A 25,336-nucleotide genomic window follows, 5' to 3' on the forward strand; every position below is an offset into this window, starting at 1 on the left:
TCTTACATTGCAGGGCTGATGGTCCCTGTTTCTGGGGCACTGAACTCAGGTAGCACCTCACAAATGTTCCTGAATCACGCCAGAGCAGGTAGAACCAGCCCCATCACCACCTTACATGCACCCCATGTAAAATCAAACTGAACCTCTTTTCCCCAAACCAGCACCCTCCTCTGAAATAAAAATGTCTTTCAAAGTGTTCCTGTTTCCTTAATCTTAAACCAAGGAGTCACCGCCAACTGTTCCATCTGGTCCCCAGATCCCACTGACTTCCTTTTACAGCAGATTTACCTCTGCTTCCGTTACGTGACATGCCACGTTCATGGGACTTCGAGTCTCGCTTGCCCCACTCCTAGGATTTCCAGAACATAACATTGGTCATGCTTCCCACTCGCTTTAAAACCACGGTAACTGACTTCCACCACAGGATTCAGGCTGCGTAGGTATCAGAAAAGCTCTCCCCCATAAACATTCTAAAATCCATGAAAAAAGGCTTTTTAAAACCCTTTGAAATGTGTAATTGAGCTTGCGTGAAAGTGAGGAAGATCCTTAGGGGCCGAAAATGAAGCAAAACCATGGACCAGCAGCATGAATATGTGCTGAAAAGCCAGCGGCTGGCCCCGGGGCTTCTGCCAGTTCCTTGCAACCTATGGATTCAATTTCCATGATGGTGGAGGACGAAGGAACCAGGCCAGGCAATGAGTATCAAACATCCCTTTATGGGAAACGGATTTTACAGGTCAAGACTTGGGGGGTAGGGGGACTAAACTAAAAATTAAAACTGAAAACCCACCTGCCAAAGGAGAGAGCATAGGAATTTTCACTGTCCACACCTTGGTTTGGAGTAAAGAGAAAGAGCAAGAGATTATCACTTGACATTACATGTAACAGAAAGCTGGTTCTGACATGTTTACAGGGACACGTCACACTGTTTGTATGGTTGGGGGGAAAAAAATCAAACTGAGAATATATTCTAAAGAAGCCCCAGCTTGGTAATATCCCCAGGGGGCTGAGAAAAGCAAATGCAAATCATCCGAGAGCGCACAACTTCAGTGGGTCTCGGAAAACTCCCACAGAGACTTTGCCAAGGAACATCATCCCAAAGGAAAATAATAACCATAAAGTCTGTGGGGAAACAAGATACTATAATTGTGAGAATATAGAAATAACTAATAGCATTTTCAGCCCTGCAAAACCTTAAGATACTGAAATTATTAGATCAGGTTGGCTTTTTTTTTTTAAGTTCTTCTCAACTTTATTTATAAATTCAAAGCAATCCCATTCAAAATCCCAGTAAGTTATTTTGTGAACAACAAACTGATTCTAAAGTTTATAGGGAGAGACAAAAGCTCCAGACTGGCCAATACAACATCAAAAGAAAGGAACAAAATTAAAAGACTGACCACGTTGGCTCTTTTCGGGAGAAATAGAAAGTATGATTAAGGAAGACGCTAGCAAAAATGAGAAGTGTCATTTGAAAAAGGACCAAATAAAAGTTGTAGAAATCAAAATGTCATCAAAATAAAAATTAAAAACATCATGGCAGAGTTAAGTAGCCGTTTCTACCCAGCTGAAGTGAGAAGAGTGAAGTGAAAAACAGATTCTGAAAGAAATTTCCCAAAAATCTGCCCAGGGAGGCAAAGAATTGTTAATGTGAAAAAGAGGTTAAAAGCAAGAAAATGAGATCAATAACATATAATACATATCCAGGTGGAGTTCTGGAAGAAGAAAGTAAAAGGAATCAAAACCCTATTTGGGGCATATTAGCTAAGAATTCACCAGAAGGGAAGAAAATATGCAGATTTCAGATTAAGAAGTCACAATGTATGTAAACAAGAGTGAGGAAAATGCCCCACTAGATGGAAAGAAAATACAGATCATCCATAGAAAGAATAGATATTAAGCTGACCTGACCATTGACTTCTTCACAGTGGAAACCTACAGCCACTGGAATATTCTCAAACTTTAGTGGGAACATAACCATCACCCTTGAAAATACCTGCCAGAAAACCATCTATTATGAATAGAGTCTAAATAAAGACATTTTTAGACAAACAAGAGTAACTACAGATCAGGAAAAATTTTAAATTATTAAGTATATGGAGCAGCACCTTCAAAACAACTTTGAGGTGACAAAAACATTTGCTGTCCAGTGTGATAGCCCCTACTACAGGTGGCTAGGTGACTGAGGAATGAAATTTTGATTTTACGTAATTGTAATTCATTTGAATTTTAGTATCTGCATGTAGCTGTTGGCGACCTATTAGGCAACACAATAGGATTAACAAGCATAACCAACAAGTATGAGTTAATGAGCACATATAGAACAATTAGAGAATAAATTTTTCTCAAGTACCGGTAAAGAATTTTTTAATATTGACCACAAACTGAACTCTATAAAACAAATCTCAACAAATTTTAGATTACTGGTATTATGTAAATGCTCTTCTCTGACCAAGATCATATTAAATTTTAAAAGTCAACTAAAAGGACATTTTTAAAACATGACAGCATGAAGTGAAACTTACAGTTAGAAATTTTACAAGGCATTTGTAAATAATCTCTGAGTCATGGAAGAATTATAATCAAAATTAGATAATACATGCTGCTAAATTAAAGTGACAATACCATCCAAAATATAAGAAATATTCCTAAATGGTATTTTGATAGAATCGATAGCCCTGAATTCATTCATTAAAAAATTAGGCTAAAAACTATTGAGCTAAGCATCTACCTTGAAAATTAGACAAAGAACTCAAGGCTACATCTAAAGAAAGTAGAATAGACAAAATAAATATAAAAGTAGGAACTGATGAACTATAAGCCAAACATAGAAAAAGGATCAACAGGGGCACCAGGGTATCTCAGTCAGTTAAGCGTCCGACTCTTGATTTCAGCTCAGGTCGTGATCTCAGGGTCGTGAGATCAAGCCCTACATCAGGCTCCATGCTCCTAAATCTTAAAATATCAACAAAGTCTATTCTTTAAAAAGATTAGTGAACTCTATAAGCTTCTAAGTAGACTTCAGAAGAAAGGACACTAAAGGGGGACATAAATACAACCCTTTACCAATTTATTTAAATGTTTAGATGTAATAGACAAAATCATAGAAAATACAACACATAAATAAGTACAGCAGATATGCAGGAGCAGAAATATAAATGGATATGATCTTATAACAAAGACATTAAATTTTATTAGCCTCAGATAATTTAGGAATGATTCCAATCTTTTTTTTAATATTGTATTTATTGGTCAGAGAGAGAGCACAAGCAGGAGGAGCGGCAAGCAGAGGAGGAAGCAGGCTCCCCGCTTGGCAAGGATCCCAGTGTGGGGCTCCATCCAGAACCCTGGGATCATGACCTGAGCTGAAGACACTTAACCAGCTGAGCCCAGGCATCCTGGAACGATTTCAATCTTATACAGTGCTCACACCATTCTTTGAAGCCAGTATTAACTTGATACCAAGGCATAGTGATAATACAACATGGAGAAATGTCAGGCCAATGTCATTCATGAACATAGTAGCAAAAATCCAAAACAAATGAGCAAAGAATCCAATATATATATAAAGAGTGATTTATCTCAACAAAGTTGATTATTTTACAAGTACCATCATTGAAAAGATATCTATAAATGCAGTTTACCACATTAACAACTAAAGGGGGGGGCATATTATCATCTCATTCAATGCAGACAAAGCATTGAATATTAAAAAAATTAGCAAATAGGAAATGGAAGGGGAACTCGCTTAAACAAAAAGATGAAATGTTTTTTTTAAAGGTGACAGCAAGGGGCACCTGGGTGGCTCAGTGGATTAAAGCCTCTGCCTTCAGCTCAGGTCATGATCCCAGGGTCCTGGGATCGAGCCCTGCATCAGGTTCTCTGCTCCGTGGGGAGCCTGCTTGCCTCTCCCCCCATTCTGCCTGCCTTTCTGCCTACTTATGATCTCTTGTCTGTCAAATAAATAAGTAAAATCTTAAAAAAAAAATAAAGGTGATGGCAACATTGCACTTAATGGTTAAACATTAAAAGCATTTTCCATAAAATCAGTAAACATAGGGGAAACGCTCATCACTAATATAGTTTAACATTGAGCAGTAGATCATAACCATTAAGACAGGAAATAAGTTAAAAAGAGACATAGAATAGAAGGGAAGAAACAAACTTAACATTATTCATAAATAAAAAAGGTAGGCTTGGGAAAATTAAAGTATCAATGGATTAATTTGTTGAACTAATAAGAGAGTTTAACAAGTTTCTGGATGTACTATAAACATAAAAAATTCAATTGTATCTCCATACAAAATAGCACAAAGTTTTAGACTATTTTATGTTTAAAAGCCTGCCATTTATGAATAAATCTAACAAATATGTAAATTCTTTACCAAAAAAGTTACAAAGTTTACTGAAAAATGTTTAAAAACATCTAAACGGACAGATTTATCATGATAGTAAATAGGGTAAGTGCATCTTGTAAGTTTGTAAATTTCTCACGAATTTATCTACTGATTCGGAGTCATTCAGTTTAAAGTCCTGCCAGGATTTTCTTTTTCTTTTTCTTTTTGATGGCGTTGAAACTCTTTAGGGGCCCAGTAAGTGAGCATTTCTGTGGTGGTCAGTGCGTTCGCAGTGTCACACAACCACCACCTGCGTCTGCCAGCAGTGGTCATCATCCCCAAGGGGAAGTCCACTCCCTCCCCAAGGGGAAGTCCACTAAGCAGCCGCTGCCCATTCCTCTCTTCCCCTGCCACTGGCGACCACCAGTCTGGGTTCCATTCCCATGACTTGCCTCTTCTGAATACAAAGTTAGGAAAAGAGATCATATTGGATCCCTGTGTTATATCATTAACAAAATTAATTCCGGGTGATTTAAAGAACTAACTGGAATGGGTAAACAGTGAGGGCCGGCTGTCTCAGTCAGTAGAGTGTCTCAGTCACTCTTGCTCTCAGGCTTGTGAGTGTTAGCCCCATGCTGGGTGTAGAGCTTACTTTACAAAACAAAAATAAAAATAATAAATAAATAAATAGAAATGGTAAAGCGTTAAGATCTTCAAAAAAAAAGTAGACAAAAATATTTTTATTCTATCATGGCAATAAATAACAATAAAGTAGATAATAAATAATAATACGAATAATAAATAAAAGCAATGAATAATAATGTAAGTAATAAATAAATGATAAAAAATAAAAACAAATAATAATGAAAAAGTAGACAAAAATATTTTTATTATATCAGGGCAATAAATAAATAAGGAAATGTTAACTTCACCTAAAAAAAATTAAGAATGTTTCCTCATTAAAAGCACCAATAAAGTAAAATTTACAGGGCCTCCGAGTGGCTCAGTCAGTTAATCATCTGACTCTTGATTTCAGCTCAGGTCAGGTCATGATCTCTGGGTCATGAGACTCAGCCCCACCTCACGCATGGTCCATGTGGAGTCTGCTTGACTTTTTCTCCCTCTCCTGTCCCTCTCCCCACTTGCACTTTCTCTAAAATAAATAAGATCTTTAAAAGAAAAAGTAAAATTTACATCATTACCATTATTAATAAATTATCTTCCTAGCACTTTCTACAAGTCAATAAAACACACACACACAAAAAATCCAATAAGAAAATGGGGAAAAAGTATGAAAAGACTGTTTTAAATAAGGAAAGATAAATGAATAAACTTAGAAAGGCGAACAATCTTAGAAGTAATCAGTGAAGTACAACTGAAACCAAAAAGATGTACTCTTTGTCACTCACCACTTGTCACAAGTTAACAGCACAATACCAAGGATTGTCAAGGATTTTCAAGTTTTATGTACTGCTAGGAGGATTCTGCTTTCATGCAAGTGCTTTGGATGAACAATTTCAAAATGCACAAACCATGTGACCTAACAATGGCACTATAGGATCGTGCTCAAAACTCTTAGGCATTTTCACAAAGCATGTTGAAAGAGCAAACACCTAGACATAGCCCAATGTTGATTAATATTAGAATTAATAAAGTGTGATATATTCAAAGAGCCGATACCATAATAATTGATACTAAACTAAGCACGAGTCTATTTTATTATTCTTTCTACCTATGTCAAAAGATATTAAACTTCGTGTTTATATGACTTGTATTTGTGTGTGTAAAATATTTTAACATCCAAATTTTATTTGTTTATTTATTTATTTGGGGGAGAGAGAGTGAGTGTGCGTGTGCATGCGCACGTGAAGAGGGGTGGATGGTGCAGAGGGAGAAGCAGACTCCCCAGTGAGCTCGGGCCCAGCACTGGGTTCAACCCCAGGACCCAAGATCATGACCTGAGCTGAAATCAGAAGTCAGACTCTTAACCGACAGAGCCACCCAAGCACCCTTTAACATCTAAAAAGTTTTTAAGTAGGCTCCACATTACTTAAGAACTAAAGTGCAAACACTGTGAAAGTACCCCAAAACCACTTCTCCAACCATAAATTCTGCTTTGCTACACTGCTCCCAGCAGCCTGATTACCCCATAGTTCCAGAAAAAAAGTCAGATGTTTTCTGGCCTCATACCTTGGCACAGCCATTTAGGAGATGCTGAAATGCTCTTAACTTCCTCCTGGTTTCCTGGCTCCATCAAAGCTGCTCTCAGATCTGCCTCCTTATGGAGACCCTCCTGTCCACCTTGATCCTTGGTAATTGTTTCTTTCTCCAAAATCCTAAAAGACCCATTGCCTGAACCTGAGGACCCATTGCCTGCTCCTATGACATCTGTGTGTATTTTTTCCATCTTATTATGTGTATGCCCTATTAGATATCAAAGAATAATTGTTATATCAAGGCATGATAATTGTAAATTATTGAACATGGTCTTTCCGCTAACTCAGGAACTTCGATTGGGAATTGGGTTTTCACCCCCATTCCCCAAATTGCCTCCCCAGCACTGAAAAGGTGACTCTTGATTATGTAGAGTACCATTTCAGTTGCAAAGCACTATTTTGCTACTAATTTAAAAATTACAGTTGTTTAAATTAACCTGTTAAAGTTACAGTTGTCCTTTAAATATGAAATAAGCTGAAATGCGTCTATTATCATTTGATGAAAGTCAAGGAACAAGATACCGAATATTTCAATATAAATGATGGGCCTGGGGTAAGACATGTTTTAAACAAACAAATACAGTATTTAATGAAAAATGAAATAAAGGGAACAGCCAGTACTCAATCCAGTCACCATCCCTGACATCCAGTTTAATTCCCTCTAAATTCATTCTGTAATGAGGAAAAGAAACATTTAAAGTAATTGGTCAGGGCTTTTTGGGTGGAAAAGACTAGAAAAGCATATTATTAAATCCACATGCAGTAGCATGTGGTTGCACTGATCACTTTGGTGTTACTAGTCCCACTTGTTCCTGGGGCCATGGTACGAAGGAATTAGAATTAGCCAGAGTAACTAACGGGGTCCACAAATGCCATGACCTCTGTGGAACATACGGCCAAGTTAACATAGAGTGCGTTGGCCTATTCTGTTCTCTTTAATACTGCTCAGAATAACGAACTCCCATCTGAGCTGTCACTTCAATTCTGTTCAAATTAATAAAATCTAATTCATTTGAATAGGATTCAAAGTGATTTGATTCAGTTCAATCAAATGCCGCTCAGTGGAATCAGTCCTTGATTGAAATCTATTAAGTTCAGTTCAATAAAATCATTTTAAATATTATGCAGTAAAATTAATTTTTAATTAACTAACATTTCAGTTCGGGTCCATTTTGATCTGAACTTCAGTTCTCCACTTCTAAATTTGGTCCCCATTCAAATTCATAAAATATAGTAGAATCCAGCATAATCCTAAAAGATGTACTAGGAGGCTAATCAACGGCATTCATTTCTGTTCATCCCTAATCAAATGAGTTTAGTGACATTCATCACAAAGAGAGAAATGCTCACCTTTCACCACCATATTGAATGTTTATATTATAACTTCAAAATTATGAGTTTTCCCAACTTCACAACACTGTTGGTAATATGAACTCTGTAAGACTTTTTTGGATTCATTCTTTGTTTGGTCTTTCCATTAACATAGAATCAGATGGCTAGGAAACAAAAGAAAAATGTTATTATCAGGTTTAATAAGCTGTTTCACAAAATTTGTAGGCAGCTTGAAGTGCTGTAAAATGAAGTTATCTGTAAAATGCCAAGATACAGGATGTTTCATTTTATTTTTAAAGCTCTTAATCTAAAGAGTAAAATACAGGCATTTGGAATCAGAACCACAGTTATGAAATTTGAAAAAAAGAAAGGTTACAATGACTATTCTGAAAAAAAAAAAAAAAAAAGGTATTTTAAATGGAGGTGTTGCTGTAGTAAACCCCACTGTCACCTTTTCATATCTTACCTGGAAAGTGAAGTCCTAGCTCAGTGTTCCAGTGGGAGCCGGGCTCCAGCCTCTCAGTAGTCTGTGACCTAAACCCACGCTGTCCTCAGGTCAGGATACAGCAGGTCTGTCTGACGATGAGAATCATCAGGGCCTTAGTGACCGGGTCCCCAGATCCTCCTCTGAGATTGTTATTCTGTAGATACTATTTTGTAGGCCAGGGCGTTGATAAGAACCTCAGGTGGAAACTCTCTCAGGTAAATTGGAAACCCTTCTCTCTACTAATGTCCTGCTCTTAGAGAGAAAAACCACAAAAGCAATCACTCCACGACTTCACCCTCCACCCCTCATCTTTCTAGAAGAATCCCGAGACTTCCACTGGTCCAGTTCTCAGAAGTGACTGCATGGGGACAAACTCTACATATTGAAGAAGGGGGGCTGCCTGTATTTAAGGCAGAGAATTCTAGGACTGACGGCCTGTGCCTGGGGGCAAGGGGAGCTGTGAGACCGGGCATTAGCTGTGATGGTTCACATCTCATACTGACGGAAGAGGGGAATGTGGCCTGCTTCATCTTCCAAATTATTGCTAGCAGATTCTCTGGAGGGCTCTGTAGCAGCTTCAGCACCTCCAAATTTCCTCTTCGCACCAGCCCAGCCCAGCACTTACTGTGAGGTCTTACCTTCCTTCTTCTCTAGGTTATTTGTCTGGCAAGGAAGGTTCTCACAGGTAACGAGTGCTTTGTGCCTAGGGTCTAGAATTACGCCAATTAAAGATGGCCCCTGTCCTCACTGTGTGTGCCTTGCCACAGAGTGCCGTCATCAGATCGGAGCAGTCCGCTGAAATTGGTGTGGTGGAGGGGCAAAGATTCGGTTGTGCTTTGGTGAAGATTGGACAGGGGAGGAGATGGGAGAGTTTCCAGAGCAAGAGTCACTTCTATAGCAAGCGGATCCGTCCCGCACCGCAGGGGCTTCAACAGCCAGGTTGTTGCCTGGTGCGGGACGACAGGGACCAGTGAGGGAGCTGCCCCCAGGGGACACCAAGCAGAGCTCTGAAAGGCAGGTTTCTGCTGCAGTTTGTACCTGCTGTTCGCCCTGCTAAACAGTTCCCTGTGAGTCTCTAACAGAACACGTAGGTAAATAGATAGTAGTAGACAAAATAAAACTGGGTTTCATCAAGCTGAAAATGTTCTTTGATGTTTTCATTTCAGAGATTGTAAACCTTGTGGTATTGTGTGTGTGTGGTGTGTGTTTTTAAAGACTTTATTTATTTATTTGAGAGACAGTGAGAGAGAGCATGAGTGAGGAGGTCAGAGGGAGAAGCAGACTCCCCATGGAGCTGGGAGCCCGAGGCGGGACTCGATCCCAGGACTCCAGGATCATGACCTGAGCCGAAGGCAGTCGTCCAACCAACTGAGTCACCCAGGCGTCCCTGTGGTATTGTTTTTAATGCCCTCTAGAAGTGGATGAGGTGTAAGTGTCCCAGGGACCGTACGGGCGGGGTCTTCTCTGGGAGTGCGCCATGATAACATAACTTAAGCAGATATCAAGGTTCTTTGTGTAGCCCAGAACTATGAAAGAGCACATCTCAAAAATCGCACATTTTCATCCAAAGGTCCCCATGCACCTGTCCTAGGGTCTCTCTCAACGTGTTAGTGGGTGAAAGTAAACCGAGAGTCTCTTGGTTTCTTCAAGTCCTGAGAAGCAGGTGGCCTCTTCCTCCTTCCTCCCCTTCAGCATAAGGAAGCTTGAGCTTGAGCGCAGACAGTGCAGTGATTGTATGTGGTTCAATCGCTACTCTGGTTGTTTGAATACAACGTGTCTTACTTTGGTCAACTTTGAATACGGTTTTGTTAAACTTGTCCCAGTGGCTACGCCCACTGCGTGTAGTTAACAGAAATCTTCGTATTTTGAGGTTACAGAAGTTCTTAAACCCGTGGCCCTGGATAATTAAATTATTTCTCTTCTAACCACTTCTTATTCTTGTCTTTTGAAAGTCTTTCCATTTTTATCACCTTTAACTGCTTTTCCCCAGAGCCAATTAACAGGTAAATAATGATTTGTAAGGCAAAGGGTAGTACTTCATTAGCATAGCACTGGAATAAGGCAATTCTTTGTTCAATGCAAATTGAACCATTTCCTTGCTGAATACAAAATATGTGCCAAATTAATAATTTATTTTAGTTACAGTGATTTGATTCAACCGAAATGTGCCAATGCCAATAACAAAGGGTACAATTTGCTTTCTTCCCAGCATATGGGTTTCTCACTGACTTGCTTCTGTTCATGGCAGAACATTTTGTACTGTGCTTACTTATTTTCCTTGGAGGGGGGAAAAAAAGTAGCTTCGATCTGGTGTTACCTTAACTGGAAACAGTAGCCATATAAGGTTATACGTGGCTCCAGTCAATGGTGAGAGATGGGGAAGAACTGGGAAATTGGGCCACTCTTTCCTGCTCACTAGCCTGGTGCCTCCTGCACTGAAAAAGGGAACCGTCAGTGCAGATCATCCTGCTGGATCCCACCCTGGTATCTACTAAGAGTCTCTCCCTATAGGAACTGAGGGTTCTGCCAAGTAAGATTAGCTCAGAGCCTAGATCCCCCAGAGTTCAGGCCTCCTGCTGGAATAACCACTGCCCAAACAACATGACAATGAAACTTCCTCTCTTTGGGGGGATGGGGGGTGGGGGGTTTCTGCCTATTCCCCACAGGTGCTTTTAGGAATCCATGGGCTCCCTGGTCCATTTCCCCTACCACACATTTCTCAGAATCTCATGCTAAAGGAGAGACTGAAAGTTACCTTGCTCCTTTTACTGACATTGTTCTGATTTTTATAAAGAATACTGAACCACGTTCAACTTCTCTCACTAGTGCAATTTACCATCACTGTCTATAATGGAAATATAACAGTGTTAAGTTGTTTCTATCGGTTGCTGGAAGACATAAATTGAAACTGAACTGAAGTTTTAGATATAGACTCTTCCAAGGGCTATTTGAATGACAAGTAGGGCAGGGGAGTTTCCTGCCAGACAGTCCATTACCCCAGTTCTACAGATGTCTGCTTTGTTTCGTCCCCTCTACCCGATATGTTGGTATCTCCTAGTTTCCCAAACAATGATAGTAACCAAAATTTCCTTTGAGGGAAAGAACTTAGCATTAGGTCACCTCGAAGAGATGCAGTGTGATAAATAGATGTGATAGCCAGTCTAGGTCATGTTTCTACATTTTTGGGGTCAAGTTGTGGTCTGGAAGGCCCCAGGGACATTTGCAAGGTCAGCATGGTACTGCCCACCTTTGCCCTCTCCCTGTAACATGGCCTAGAGATGGAATCAACAGAGACCTTATTCAGGTTACTGGCCGGCTGGCCTGGCTCAGGTTTTATAGCTTCCTTAAATGGAATTTTTCAAGCCTTATTTTTTTAAAGTTTTGACTGCCTCGAAAGAGAATAGTTTGTTATTGGTCATGGTTCCAACACTAGGAAACATCAGTGTGGATGCTCTTACTCTCTACCCTGATGGGAAGAGAAGAGAGAAGGAAGCGCCCAAACAAAAACACCTTGAATTCAGAAAGCAAGCACAGCTGTCTTTATTCTGGGACATGGCGCACATAGGTAAAAGATAGGGCTTCCGAGCGGACCCTTATCTCAAAGACCTGGCCTCTTCCTTCCTTCAGAACAGGGTACTGAAATCTCCCTTTCTGCTGTTCACCAGATCAGGTCAAATATATTTTTAAAAATTCTTATGATATAAATGATCTAGCAAAGGGAAAAAATAATAACTTTTCCAAATTAAGTCAGCACAAGTGGAAAACCTAGAAATATGTATGAAGTAGGAGACTGTCTAATGCCTTTCTAAGTTTGGAGTGTTTGCTCATTTACAACATCAAGCCCGAACCTCCCAGAAGAGTTTCATGACTTTAAATTGCCCACTGTAAAAACAATCCTATTTACAGTTGCACCAAAACATATAATAAATATCTAGCAATAAAACTAACCAAAGAGGGGGTTCCTGGGTGGCTCAGTTTAAGCCTCTGCCTTTGGCTCAGGTCATGATCTCAGGGTCCTGGGATCAAGCCCTGCATCGGGCTCTCTGCTCAGCAGGGAGCCTGCTTCCCCCCTCTCTCTCTCTGCCTGCCTCTCTGCATACTTGTGATCTCTGTCAAATAAATAAATAAAATCTTTTAAAAAATTTAAAAAAAACTAACCAGAGAGGTGAAAGACTTATACCCTGAAAACTATAAGATATTAATAAAAGAAATTGAAGACAACCCAAACAAATGCTCAGGGATTAGAAGAATTAATGTTCGTACTACCCAAAGCCATCTATAGATTCAATGCAATTTCTGTCAAAAAAAAAAAAAAAAAAAAAAAACACTAGCATTTTTCACACAACTACATCAAATAATCCTATAATTTGTATGGAACCACAAAAGACCCCAAATAGCCAACACAATCTTGAGAAAGAAGAACAAAACTGGAGGTATCAAAATACCAAATTTTAAGATATATTACAAAGCTGTAGTAATCAAAACAGTGTGATACTGGCACACACATGTGTGTGCGCACGTGCACACACACACACACATACGCACACACCCCAAAGACACATATATCCCTGGAACAGGATAGAGAGCCCAGAAATAAACCCACCCTTATATGGTCAGTGAATCAACACAAAGAAGGCAAAAATATACAATGGGGGAAAATACAGTCTCTTCAATAAAATTTGTTGGGAAAACTGGACAGCTACATGCGAAGAATGAAACTGGATTACCTTCTTACATCATACATAAAAATAAATTCAAAATGAATTAGAGACCTAAATATAAGACATGAACCCTTAAAACTACTAATAGAAAACATAGCCAGTCATCTCTTAGACATCAGCTTTAGTGACATATTTGTGGATATGTCTCTTCAGGCAAGGGAAATAAAAGCAAAAATAAACTATACCAAGATAAAAAAAAAGCTTTTGCACAGCAAAGGAAACCATCAAGAAAATGAAAAGACAATCTACTGACTAGGAGAAGATATTTTCAAATGACATATCCAATAAGGGGTTAATATCCAAAATATATAAAGAATTTATACAACTGGACATCCAAAAATCCCCAGATAATCTGATTAAAAATGGGCAGAGGATGTGAATAAGACATTTTTCTGAAGAAGACATCCAGATGGCCAACAAGCACATGAGAAGAAACTCAACATCATTCATCATCATGGAAATACGATCCAAAACCACAGGGAGATACTACCTCATGCTAGTGAAATGGCTATTATCTATAAGACAAAAGTAACAAGTGTTGGCAAAGATGTAGAGAAAAGGAAACCCTCATATACTATTAGTGGGAATGTAGTGTAACCACTGTGGAAAACAGTATGGAGTTTCCTTAAAAAATTAAATATAGAACTACCATACAATCCAGCAATTCCACTACAGAGTATTTACACAGAGAAAGCAAAAACACTAACTTGAAAAGATATATGCACCCCTATGTTTATTGCAATATTATTTATAATAGCTAAGATATGGAAGCAACCTTAGTGTCCATTGACTGATGAATGGATAAAGAAGATGGTGTGTGTGTGTGTGTAATAGGATATTACTTGGTCATAAAATAATGCAATCTTGTCATTTACATCAATATGGATAGACCTAAAGGGTCTTATGCTAAATGAAATAAGTCAAAGACAGACAAATACCATATGATTTCACTTATGCGTGGAATCTAAAAAACAAAACGAATGAACAAACAAAAAGCCAGAGTCATAAAAACAAGGAACAGACTGATGGTTGGCCAGAAGGAAAGAGGGTGGGAGGTGGGTGAAACAGGTGAAGGGGGTTGAGAGTTACAAACTTCCAGTTATAAAATAAATAACTCACAAAGATGAAAAGTACAGCAGTGGGAATACAGTTAATAATATTGTAGTAACATTGTATGGTGACAGATGGGGACTGTCCTTACTATGATGAGCATTGAGTAATGTATAGAATTGTTGAATCACTATGTTGTACACCTGAAACTAATATAACATCATATGTCAACTATACTTCAGTAATAAAAATAAATTGTCTACCTTAAAAAAAAAATGATTGGTGTATCTACGACAGTTCTGCAGCAATCTTCATGCAATTCCAGTGTGGCTCTTGCCTCATTTTTATTTCTGAGCACTTGTACAGCAAGCAGACACTGGCAGAAGTGTCTACCTAGCATCCCAAAATGGTGGGTGAGTTCTCCTAATGAAATTCTAGCCATACACCTGAAGATTTTAATTGACTGGCCTTCTTAGCTTCCTGGCTGGCACCACCCCCAATAGATTCCATTCCCTCCCAGGCTCCTGCAAGAGAAGCTGTTCCTAGGACCTCCCGTCCGTCCCCTCCATACCCTCCCCCGCCTGCCGCTGCCTGGCTTCATCTTGCCATCATTCATCTGAAACTCCTTCCAACAAAGTCTCCTGTGACCTTGCAGCTGTCAAATTAAAAGAAAAAGTTAAGATTCTCATCTCCATGGATTTCCCTATGAAATAATCTGGTAATTCTGAACACTCTGTCTTCTGGAAGTACTTTGCTTATTTTCTGACTGCTCCCTCTACTGGGTCCGTGATGGCCATCTGCCTCTCTTTTTCTTCTTCAAGTGTTCCTGTAATCCAGCAGATTTCAGTGGCGTCTCTCCTGCAACCAGTATTGTCTCTTTAACACTCATGTTTTCTAAAATATGATTTTCAGCCCAAAGAATGTTCCTAAGATCCAGTCTTCTACAGCCAATTGCCTAGTTTATGTATTGAATTCATCATCCTTTCTTCAACATTCCCCAAACTTCTTACCTTCCTACCTAAGAAGGAAGGTAGGAAGGAACACATCAGCCAAGCCAGAAGTAGGGAGATTACTTCCGACCCTTCCTCCCACCCTAATCCCAAAATCCTACACCAATTATATCTCACTAAGCTCTTTCTAATTTATCTTCCTCTCCATTTCCACTCTGTTTTATTATTTCTTTCTGTGTTAACATAGGAGCATCACATCTGGCCTCCCTGACTTCATCTCCCAGAAATCTTTCATCAGACTGTATAGATCTTTAAAATATAAATTTGATAATTGCCTGCATTAAATCCTTAAATTGGTTCACATTACTTACAGGATGAAGTCCAGTCTCTTTGTGTTGGGAGGAAGTAAGCACTTACAAGAATAAACCAATGTGAAGTAATTTCTTATTTGAACAAAGATTTTTTGTGTATGAGGCGCTCATCTACTACTACTAACCCTGCTACCCTTTCAAACATACTTTTTCAGCCCTATTTTACTTCAGCCCTATTATTATATTTGAAATATTGATTGAATTTCAAACATACTTCTTCAGCCCTATTTTATTTTTCTGTATTCTACCTATACACTCCTACGTATGTTTTCCATTTAGAACTTTCTCTCTCTGATTTTTGCATTCTGCTGCCTCTGCCCACAAGCGTTTACCTCTCTTACGTCCTTATTCTCTTGGGTAATGCCCATTCAGCCTTCAACACCTAGCTCCAATATCTTATGTCTTCTAGGAAACCTTCCTTCATGGTCTCCTTTCCCTCACTCGGGCTCCTGTGTGTCGTAAATCTTACTAGGTTCAATCTGTATCATTTTCTTCCATCAATTCTGCTGAGTTTCTTACCATGTTTAACACACAATGGAAACTCAAGTGATGTTTGATGATTGGATGAATGAGCCAATACATGAGTGAATATTAGGCCAAATAATAAAGGCACAAGTATTGTATAAGAGCGTTGTATGATGTCTTATGAGATACAGCGTCGAATTTCTGGCTGGAACAGATCTACAGTGTGATTGAGAGAATCCCTTCAGCTTTCTAAACCTCAGTTTCCTTACCTGTAAAATAAGGGGATCAGACTGAGATACAATGAAGGTCATTTGACTCTGATAGTTTATGATCCTCTTGACTATTGCTTCCCAGAAAAGCACAATTAGTCATGAACTTAGCTGTAATTTACAGAGTCAGTGCCCCAACTACATGCCTTCATCATGGTTATCCCCATCTGGCCAGCCTCTCTTCTGAGTAGACACCTAAGTTACTGAAGCTTGAACGTCCAAGCTTCTTCCAGGGAAAGAGGTACCTATCCTGGTGGGAAAACGTAGGCTTCCCATTCTCTGTTGTATTTTTTTTTCCCTGTTGTATTTTTTTTTTATTAAATATTCCTTTGATTGAAATACATTTACTTGTGAGAGGGTAACGTGATGTTCAGTCTACCAGGGCTCAACACTGCCTCTGGGGATGGAGGTGTACAGTTGACATCAGCGTGGTCAAGCCTAGCCCACTTCATGGCGTCTTTCCCTTTTCTCATAGATGGCAGCCCTTACACCTGGTGGGTCGGCAAAGCCAATGAGAAGCATTACTACTGGGGCGGCTCCGGGCCTGGCATTCAGAAGTGCGCCTGCGGCATCGAGCGGAACTGCACAGACCCCAGATACTACTGTAACTGTGACGCGGATTACAAGCAGTGGTGAGTGCAAGCTCCCCTCCTCGTGTGCCTTTCGGTCAGACTAATTCTGTAGCAGAGAACATTGAAAATTGCTGAAATAATAAGAGGAAGGGTTAGGAGTGTTTGGGAGCTAACCCGGGTGACAACGGTCAGAAACACACACAAAAATATAAAAACAGAGAGAGGTCAGTGTTACGAGGGTGTGCATTCAGAAATAAGCGGACACATAATTGATGTGTTTCTGTTTTACTCAGTAGAAGAATAATGAACCATGTAGCAGAAGGTGATTTACACTGTTAAATGTGCTTTGTAGCAGTGGAGGGAATGACTGTGAGCAGGGAGCTCACGCGCGGGGCCGGGGACTGTCCACGGTGAACAGTCTCCTGTGTATGCTTCCCCTTCCGATCCTGTTTGCTTTGAGTAGCTGCACAAGAAAAAAGGAGTGGGGAGGGGAAGGGAAGGGAAAAAGTCGTTCCTTGCTCTGTCTTCAGCAACAGTGCTCACGGATCTCCTTTCCTTCCTGCCTTGAACTGTTTATAACTCTGATACTGATCAGTTCAAGAAAGATCTATTTCGGGGTTCTTTCATCACTTTCCTGGCTTTTGTTCTGCTTCACAGTGGATGGCTGGGTCTGTGTCAGTAACAGACAAAGATAAAATCAGCTGTCATTCAGCATGAAAAAGAGAGGCCCCAGAAGTTTGGGTGGAAGACTATAAACCGAAGTAGGGCTCTCCCCAGAAGCACACAGGGTGCACCTGCTTCTCACGATGTCAGAACCAACGAGGGCCTTCTGTGTTCCTCTCCTGCCTCTGGACAGCAGCGGAGGGCACGAATCTGGCTCTGAATTTCCTCAAGAACACACACAGTCTACTTCGGTCTGCCTGTGTTTCACACTATTTAGAAGGAAATTGACAAGTTCATTCTACCAGTTAACAGAAAACTAATTCTGAACGTAAAGTTATGTGATTTCCAGGTCGGTGTCTACCTATTTTCCAAAAGCCATTTTTCTTTTAGTAAACGAAGTGAATTGCCAAGCCCATATATCCCAGTGTTCTGGAATCGTGCATAAATGTGCGTGCATGCAGAAATAGCTACCTTACTCTTTTTTTTTTTTTTTTAAAGATTTTATTTATTTATTTGACAGACGGAGATCACAAGTAGGCAGAGAGGCAGGCAGAGAGAGAGGAAAGGAAGCAGGCTTCCCGCTGAACAGAGGGCCCGACGTGGCGCTCGATCCGAGGACCCTGGGACCATGACCCAGGCCGAAGGCAGAGGCTTTAACCCACTGAGCCACCCAGGCGCCCCTCCATTAATCTTTAATTGTGGTTTACTGTAAAGAGAAAATCATGATATTCTGTTTTTAATTTTATTTGTTTGAAAGATGTCTCTACACACATATTCACAGACTCCACCAAGACTGGAAGTCAGGAGGGCGGAAGCCAAAGGCACAGGGCTCTGAAGTTAACTTTTCATTCGTTCCTGCAGTCACTCATTAACTCAACAGATGCCGATTGAATTTTCTGTGCCAACAACTCTTCTAGGTACGGGGCAAACCGTGAATGGGAAGAACAAGATCTGCCTGGATTTATGATCTTGTTGTCATTTTTTACCGGCTGTGTGTCCTTAAGCAAGGTCTGTGGACTCTGATTCATTTGTTTCTTCATCGTTGACTCCTGTTCCCTTCAAGAAGCTGACTTTGAGTGCATTTTCTCCGAGTAGGAGACGTGGGAGCACCGTCCCAGATGGTTCATTGTCTAGCAATGCAGTGTTCATCCTACCACGGAGGACGGTTCAGTAGTCAGGGAAAGGAAAATCTAGTGCATGCATCCAAGCAAAATTCATTTTTGTCAGACATCGTGGTCAGTGCTAGGGATACGATGGTAAATGGAACATGCACTTTGTCTTTGAAAGAACTCAAAAGTTAGCTGGCGGACAAAGCCCACAGAAATAGCATATTAAAATCAGTCCTCTGAAGAAGTCATTGCAGGATACAGCAAAAACAGTGGAAGAAAATTTAAATCTAGGGGCACCTGGGTGGCTCAGTTGGTTAAGCATCTGACTTGGGCTCAGGTCATGATGCCAGGGTCCTGGGATTGAGCCCTGCCATCGGGCCCCCTGCTCAGTAGGGAGTCTGCTTCTCCCTCTGCCTCTCCCTGCTCACATGCTCGCTCACTCGCTCGCTCTCTGTCTCTCTCAAATAAATAAGTAAAAATCCTTTTTAAAAAGAAAAAAAGAAAATTTAAATCTAACTGCAGGATTAGAGGAAAAGGTTAGAAAGAGCCTCACAGGAAAAAGGATGCTTGGAAGAGAAGTAAGAATTTGTTAGGCTCGCTCTTCCTTAGAAGATCGTCTTGGAGGAGAAGCACGAGACAGCTCGGGCAGTTTGGGGAGCCATCAGTGAAGTAGATTTGGAATGCAATACGGACAGGAGAGGAACCGCAGTCTTGCTCAGTTAGTGGGAGGTCCAGCATTGGAGCTTCCCTTCTTTTCCAAGGGTGGTGGGAGTTTGAATTTATCAGCCACAAGCCCCACGGAGGTCAGCATGGGGCTGGGGCGGGGAGACCACAACGGTCCTTGAAAGGCATCAAAGGCTGAAGGCACAGCCACCAAGGAGAAGGAAAATGTAGGAGATGTTTGGGAGGTGTGGTATCTGCAGGACTAGATAGGTCTGTATGAGAAGAAAGGGAGAAGTCTGGGTAGATGCCCCTTTGGGCACTTGGAAATGGAGCAGAAGCCAAGCCACGTATCAGGCTAAGGAATAAAGCTCTGAGCAGTAGATGAGGAGTTCAGCTTTGAAAGGATTAAGTTGGAGTTGCCGGCATAACATCCTGTCTAAATCCAGAGGGGCACCATTAATGGGATTACTGATAAGAGATAGAGATTTCAGAGAAATGTATTTGCATTTGAAATCACTTCCAAGAACATACCTGAATTCAGATCATAGATGGGAAGACTCCTTGCAGACAGACCTATTCCCTGGGGCTCACAGACACGCCAGTCTCCAGAGTCCTGATTGGCTCATACCTGTTCCCGGTCTTTCAGGGTCCCCGGGATGGCCGGTGTGTGGTCCCTTCTGTACTAGTAGCAGTGAAGACACCCTCACCGCCAGCCCTCACCTCTCCACTTCTGTAAAGTTTTCTAATGTCCCCTAACAGAGGCACTATATTTTGAGTAAACTGAAATATATAATGAATATGGTTATAATAAATAGCTATTAAGATGATCTTCTCTATTTAAGACAAGAAAGAGAGCTTCCAGTGAGGGCTTACTGGTCTTTGAACTCACCAGCCTCTGCCAGAGGGTCTGCTCTGTGGATGTTTTAAAAATGTTCTTAAAATGGCCCGGATTTGCCTCTTTTGAGGCGGCTTTTAACCACTCCGAAACTTAGATTTGTTGTCTGTATAATAAAAATAAATCTCGATCGGCAGACAAGCGTGAGAGCAAATGGGAATATAGATTATGAAAAGAGTCTGTAAATTGTGTAGTAACGGACACATAGTTCTTTGCAATTCTTCACTCTGCAATTTCCCTCCAAGTTTTAATGATTCCAAATGAATCTTTAGACATGAAAAAAGACTGTGGACAGTGAGTCCCTTCATGCTCTGGCCCAGCAACAGATCCCAAATCCAAGTCTACGACACCACGTGACAGGGGGTGGATGGGCTCTACTGGCGAGGCTCACATCAGACGTCATCAAAAGACAAGGTGTAGGTCCTCCAGCCCCATCTGACCTCAGGCAGAGATGCTGGAGCCAGACTGCGGTACTGAACACAGCAGGGTCTAGTTCCAAGGAAACCCTTGCTCCCCTGACTTCCCAGAGGGCAAGAATGAGAGCATTGTTGTTGGTGGAGGTAATCTTAGTGCACCAACTGGCTGCGCAAAGGAAACAGCTGTTCACAGGCATTGTCTGAGGTCCTCTTTTCACCCAGAACAGGGAGCGGCCACAGCCCTTCTAGGAACCTGACTTCAGGTGCAACCTCCTTGACTAGAAGGGAGGGTGCTTCCCAGCCGGTTCACTGTGCTCCCAAGATCATGGGGGATCCAGATCTTTCTGTCCTGCCACAGATGAGCGCAAAGAGATTTGGGAGACGGGAAACCCCATGCCTGAGTCCAAGTGAAATTCACACACGTGAAACCACACTTGCTGTGATACATGAAAGATCAAATGAAGGTTCCACTTCCAAAGCGCAGGCTTTCAGGCTCCGTGTCCAGCTAAGGAAGTGACTCTCTCCACTAATCGTAACCTCACTCCCTGTGAGTCATTTGAGTAAAATGGAGGGAGGCTGACATGGGGCGAAGCCCTGCCATGCCCTCTCCTGTGTGTGTGACCTACGTCAGCACAACTGGCTTCTGTTAAGTTCCCGTGTCGGCAAAACGTAGACAGATAACCCTTCCCAGTTCATGCAGAGATTTGGTAAAGCGCCGTCGTAAATGATTGTTTAAAATTAAAGGCGGACGTGTTACTTTTACTATGTGAATGTTGAATGGAACCCTAGCAACAATTGTTAACAATTTCTTAAATTACAGTTACTTAAAATGGGGGCCCAGGACAATGTAAATTACGTTCCACAAATTATATTAGAAATGAGAAGCAGAGAGAAGATCTAGACCCAGGTTTCCAAACTTCCAGTCCAGTGTTTTTCTGTAACATCATGATCAAGGAAGACTATTAACATTGTTTTTATCTTTTTAATGATTTATGAATTTAATGTTTATAGCTATCTCTAAGTTTTAAACCTAAGGTTTAAACAAATAGACCACATATTTTATGTTCTTCTTAAAGAAAAACAATCTAAGCATTTATTATCATTCACTAGAGTAAAATACACAAAAATGGCGCTGGGATAAACGAGACTATAGCTCCCGACACAAGCAGGCCTCCCAGCAAAGCGACAATGGCCTGTGAGAACTATAACCATCTCAGTGATTGCCTGATTATCTATGCTGTGAGAAGTTTTGCACAGTTATTTCTGAGATTGAATGTAATTTAACATTTATGATTTACTATTCGCAGCAATAGTAAATATTCCCACCTACCGTGCCAGAATCCCAATTAAGTGAGCCTTGGCCTCAGCAAAGTGCCCACCACTGGATAATTCCTGGTCTCTTGCAGCCTGACCCAATGAGCTAAATCATCACATCTGAAATTAGCAGTTCCAAAAACGCAATTACCAGTGAAGGTGTGCCAGTCATTGCTTGAGTGCCCCTCTCTCGTTCTGCTTGTAGAATTTCTGGGTGATTGTGTCTTGGCCACGATGAGCACATACAGAGGGGGTGATGAGCCCGGTGAAAAGCCGAGAGCAAGTCCGCGTGTTAAAGTTAGTGGGCCGTTCCCACCTCCATCGGAGAAAGGCCAGGCACATGCCTGCTTGCGTGTCCCATTCCACTCACCCCGAATGGAACTGGCTTCTCTGTAGGTCTGTCCTTCCTGGGCCAGAAATAACCCACGACCAGCTCTTTATAGGCAGCAGAGAACCTCTTTACTGTTTTAAAATCAGAAACAACTGATTCAGTTAGCTTACTACCAAACAACTGTTAAGTACTTAGAATATTTTGAAAAGTAATCATTACACACTTTTTCATGGTTTCTAAACAGTTTCATCTAATCTTTTTAAATATTTTTCCCTGAAACGTGTTTATTTTTACTCAAAGTAGAATATTTATATATGCACTCTCATTTGCCATGTTGTTCGCATCATAATAGTGAATATTTAGGAATATTAATTATGTGTCAGACTTTGTTTCAAGAGCTTGAATGTATCATGTCATTTAAACATGACATTGGCCTTATAATTAAAGTACTATTTTATCTTCCCCAAGGAGGTTAAGTTACTTTCCCAAGGTCACACAGTTAGTAAGTGGCAGAGCTAAGATTCAAACCCTGGGCAGGCCAACTCCAAACTCATGCTTAGATAGTACACAACAAGGCATGTTAAGAAAAAAATTTTTTTAATATACACTCTGTATAGAGTATGGCAAGAAAGACACCTTTTAATGGCAGTTTGGATAGTGCTATCAAAAGTTAAACACATACTCTGAGCATTTTACTATATGGCATTGCCTTTCTTGAACAAATATGGACAAATATAGGTACTGGATTTTCCATTCTTTGTAGTAATCAAAATAAAAGAAACCCAAACTGAAATTTCCAGCAATAGAATTTTAGATAATTATTACTGATGTTAGGTTGTTGAAGGAAAGAAGGGAGTAGACACTCAAATACTTGCATAGAAAAATGGCCAAAGTAAAAATGCAAAAAGAAAGTTGACAAATAATCTGTATGATAGGAGTCTTTTTTAATATTTTAATATTTATTTATTTGACAGACAGAGATCACAAGTAGGCAGAGAGGCAGGCAAAGAGAGGGGGAAGCAGTCTCCCCGCTGAGCAGAGAGCCCGATGCGGGGCTCGATCCCAGGACCCTGAGACCATGACCTGAGCCGAAGGCAGCGGCTTAACCCACTGAGCCACCCAGGCTCAGGTGCCCCTGAATCTGTTTTTTAAAAAATTGCATATACAGCTATAACCCTTATACATGTATAGACAAGTTCTGGAAACCACACAAAATGAACCGTTAATAGTTGACACAGTGGACCAGGATATGAGGGTCTTACGGAAGTCTCCTCTTTATCCCCTTCTGCATCTTAGTTAGCCTTTGAATGTCTTGGCATGATCATAGCTAACCCATTAAATCAAGATTAAAATTTTTATAAGTAGCTTAAACATCTAAAATGATGGGTATCTGGGTGGCTCAGTTGGCTAAGCATCCAATTCTTGATTTTGGCTCAGGTCATGAACTCAGGGCTGTGAGATCCAGCCCTATGTCAGATTTTACACTTGGTGGCAAGTCAACTTGATATTCTCTCCCTCTCCCTCCCTACCCTCTTCTCTCTCAAGTAAATAAGTAGATCTTTTAAAAAAACCTAAAATGAAAAAGTAAGGGTCCCCACAGACATCCTGTTACATAACAACACATACTATTTTCCTAAGAAAGCAGATAGAAGAATAAGTTTCAACAACAGAACAAAAGCATCTCCATTCTTGATTCTGCTAGCCCCAATATTGGAATGAGTTTCTTAAAAAAAATGGGAGGAGGTCTCTCTCCCATTTAGCACTGTGACACAGAATATCTAGGCCATTACCCTTTGAACCACATGTAGAATACTGGGTTTTTTATTTTTATTAACATATAATGTATTATTTGCCCCAGGGGTACAGCTCTTTGAATCATCAGGCTTACACATTTCATAGCACTCACCATAGCACATACCCTCCCCATGTCCATAACCCAGCCGTTCTGTTCCTATTCCCCCACCCCACAGCAACCCTCAGTTTGTTTTGTGAGATTAAGAGTCTCTTATGGTTTGTCTCCCTCCCAATCCCCTCTTGTTTCATTTTTCCTTCCCTACCCTCTAAGCCCCCGTGTTGTCTCTCAAATTCCTCATATGATAATTGTCTTTGTCTGATTGACTTATTTCACTCAGTATAATACCCTCTAGTTCCATCCATGTCATTACAAATGGCAAGATTTTGGGTTTTTAATGGCTGCATAGTATTCCATTATACTTCTTTATCCATGCATCTGTTGATGGGCATCTAGGTTCTTTCCATAGTTTGGCTATTGTGGACATTGCTGCTATAAACATCTGGGTGAATTGTGCCCCTTCGGATTACTACATTTGTATCTTTAGGGTAAATACCCAGTAGTGCAATTGCTGGGTCGTAGGGTAACTCTATTTTCAACTTTTTGAGGAACCTCCGCACTGTTTTCCAGAGTAGCTATACTAGCTTGCATTCCCACCAACAGTGTAGGAGGGTTCCCCTTTCTCCACATCCTTGCCAATATCTGTTGTTTCCTGACTTGTTAATTTTAGCCATTCTGACTGGTGGGAGATGGTATCTCATCGTGGTTTTGATTTTTATTTCCCTGCTGCCAAATGATGTTGAGATGTTTTATCACCTTGATCTGAATTCTGTAAAACTCATGCTGGTATTTTTAAACCTTCTGGGGTCCTGCTTGGGACAACAGTCCCTTCATATCTCAAGACTGTGATCTGATTCTTGGCTCATAGAGGGTGTGATACTATGAGTAGTATGGATATCCATCACGAGGGACGCTCTTCTGATTGCTAACCTGACCAAACAATAGCCAATATTCAAATAAATGTGTGAGCGTGAGTGTGTAAAATAAAAAGTATTAAAATGGATAGTTATCAATACATTTCCTTTTTAGATACATAAATGGAGCTGACCTTTAATCTAATGAAGGCCATCCTCATTAAGTTAAGCTTTGTTTAAAAAAGCAAAGAGGAGGGACATCTCAGTTGGTTAAGTGGTTTGCCTTCGGCTCAGATCATGATCTCAGGGTCCTGGGATCGAGTCCCAGTTCGGGCTCAGTGGAGAGCCCGCTTCTCCCTCTCCCTCTGCCGCTCCCCTGCTTATGCTCTGTCTATCCCTCTCTGACAAATACATAAAATCCTTAAAAAAATAAAGAAAGAAAGAAGAGGAAGAGAAAGGAAAGTGTTTA

The 25,336-nt window shown here is 40.6% G+C and overlaps 1 protein-coding gene across 1 annotated transcript in view; it reads left to right on the forward strand.

The window, feature by feature from the left end:
• CNTNAP2 (contactin associated protein 2) overlaps positions 1-25,336 on the forward strand; it is a 1,947,395-nt gene that overhangs the window by 1,517,816 nt on the left and 404,243 nt on the right. Inside the window, exon 14 of the mRNA XM_059172148.1 lies at positions 16,674-16,830. Within this exon, the coding sequence (XP_059028131.1) occupies positions 16,674-16,830 (157 nt within the window). The remainder of the gene's footprint in view (positions 1-16,673; positions 16,831-25,336) is intronic.

The sequence above is a fragment of the Mustela lutreola genome, chromosome 4 (genome assembly GCF_030435805.1).
Source record: "Mustela lutreola isolate mMusLut2 chromosome 4, mMusLut2.pri, whole genome shotgun sequence".
In the NCBI taxonomy this organism is placed as follows: Eukaryota; Metazoa; Chordata; class Mammalia; order Carnivora; family Mustelidae; genus Mustela; species Mustela lutreola.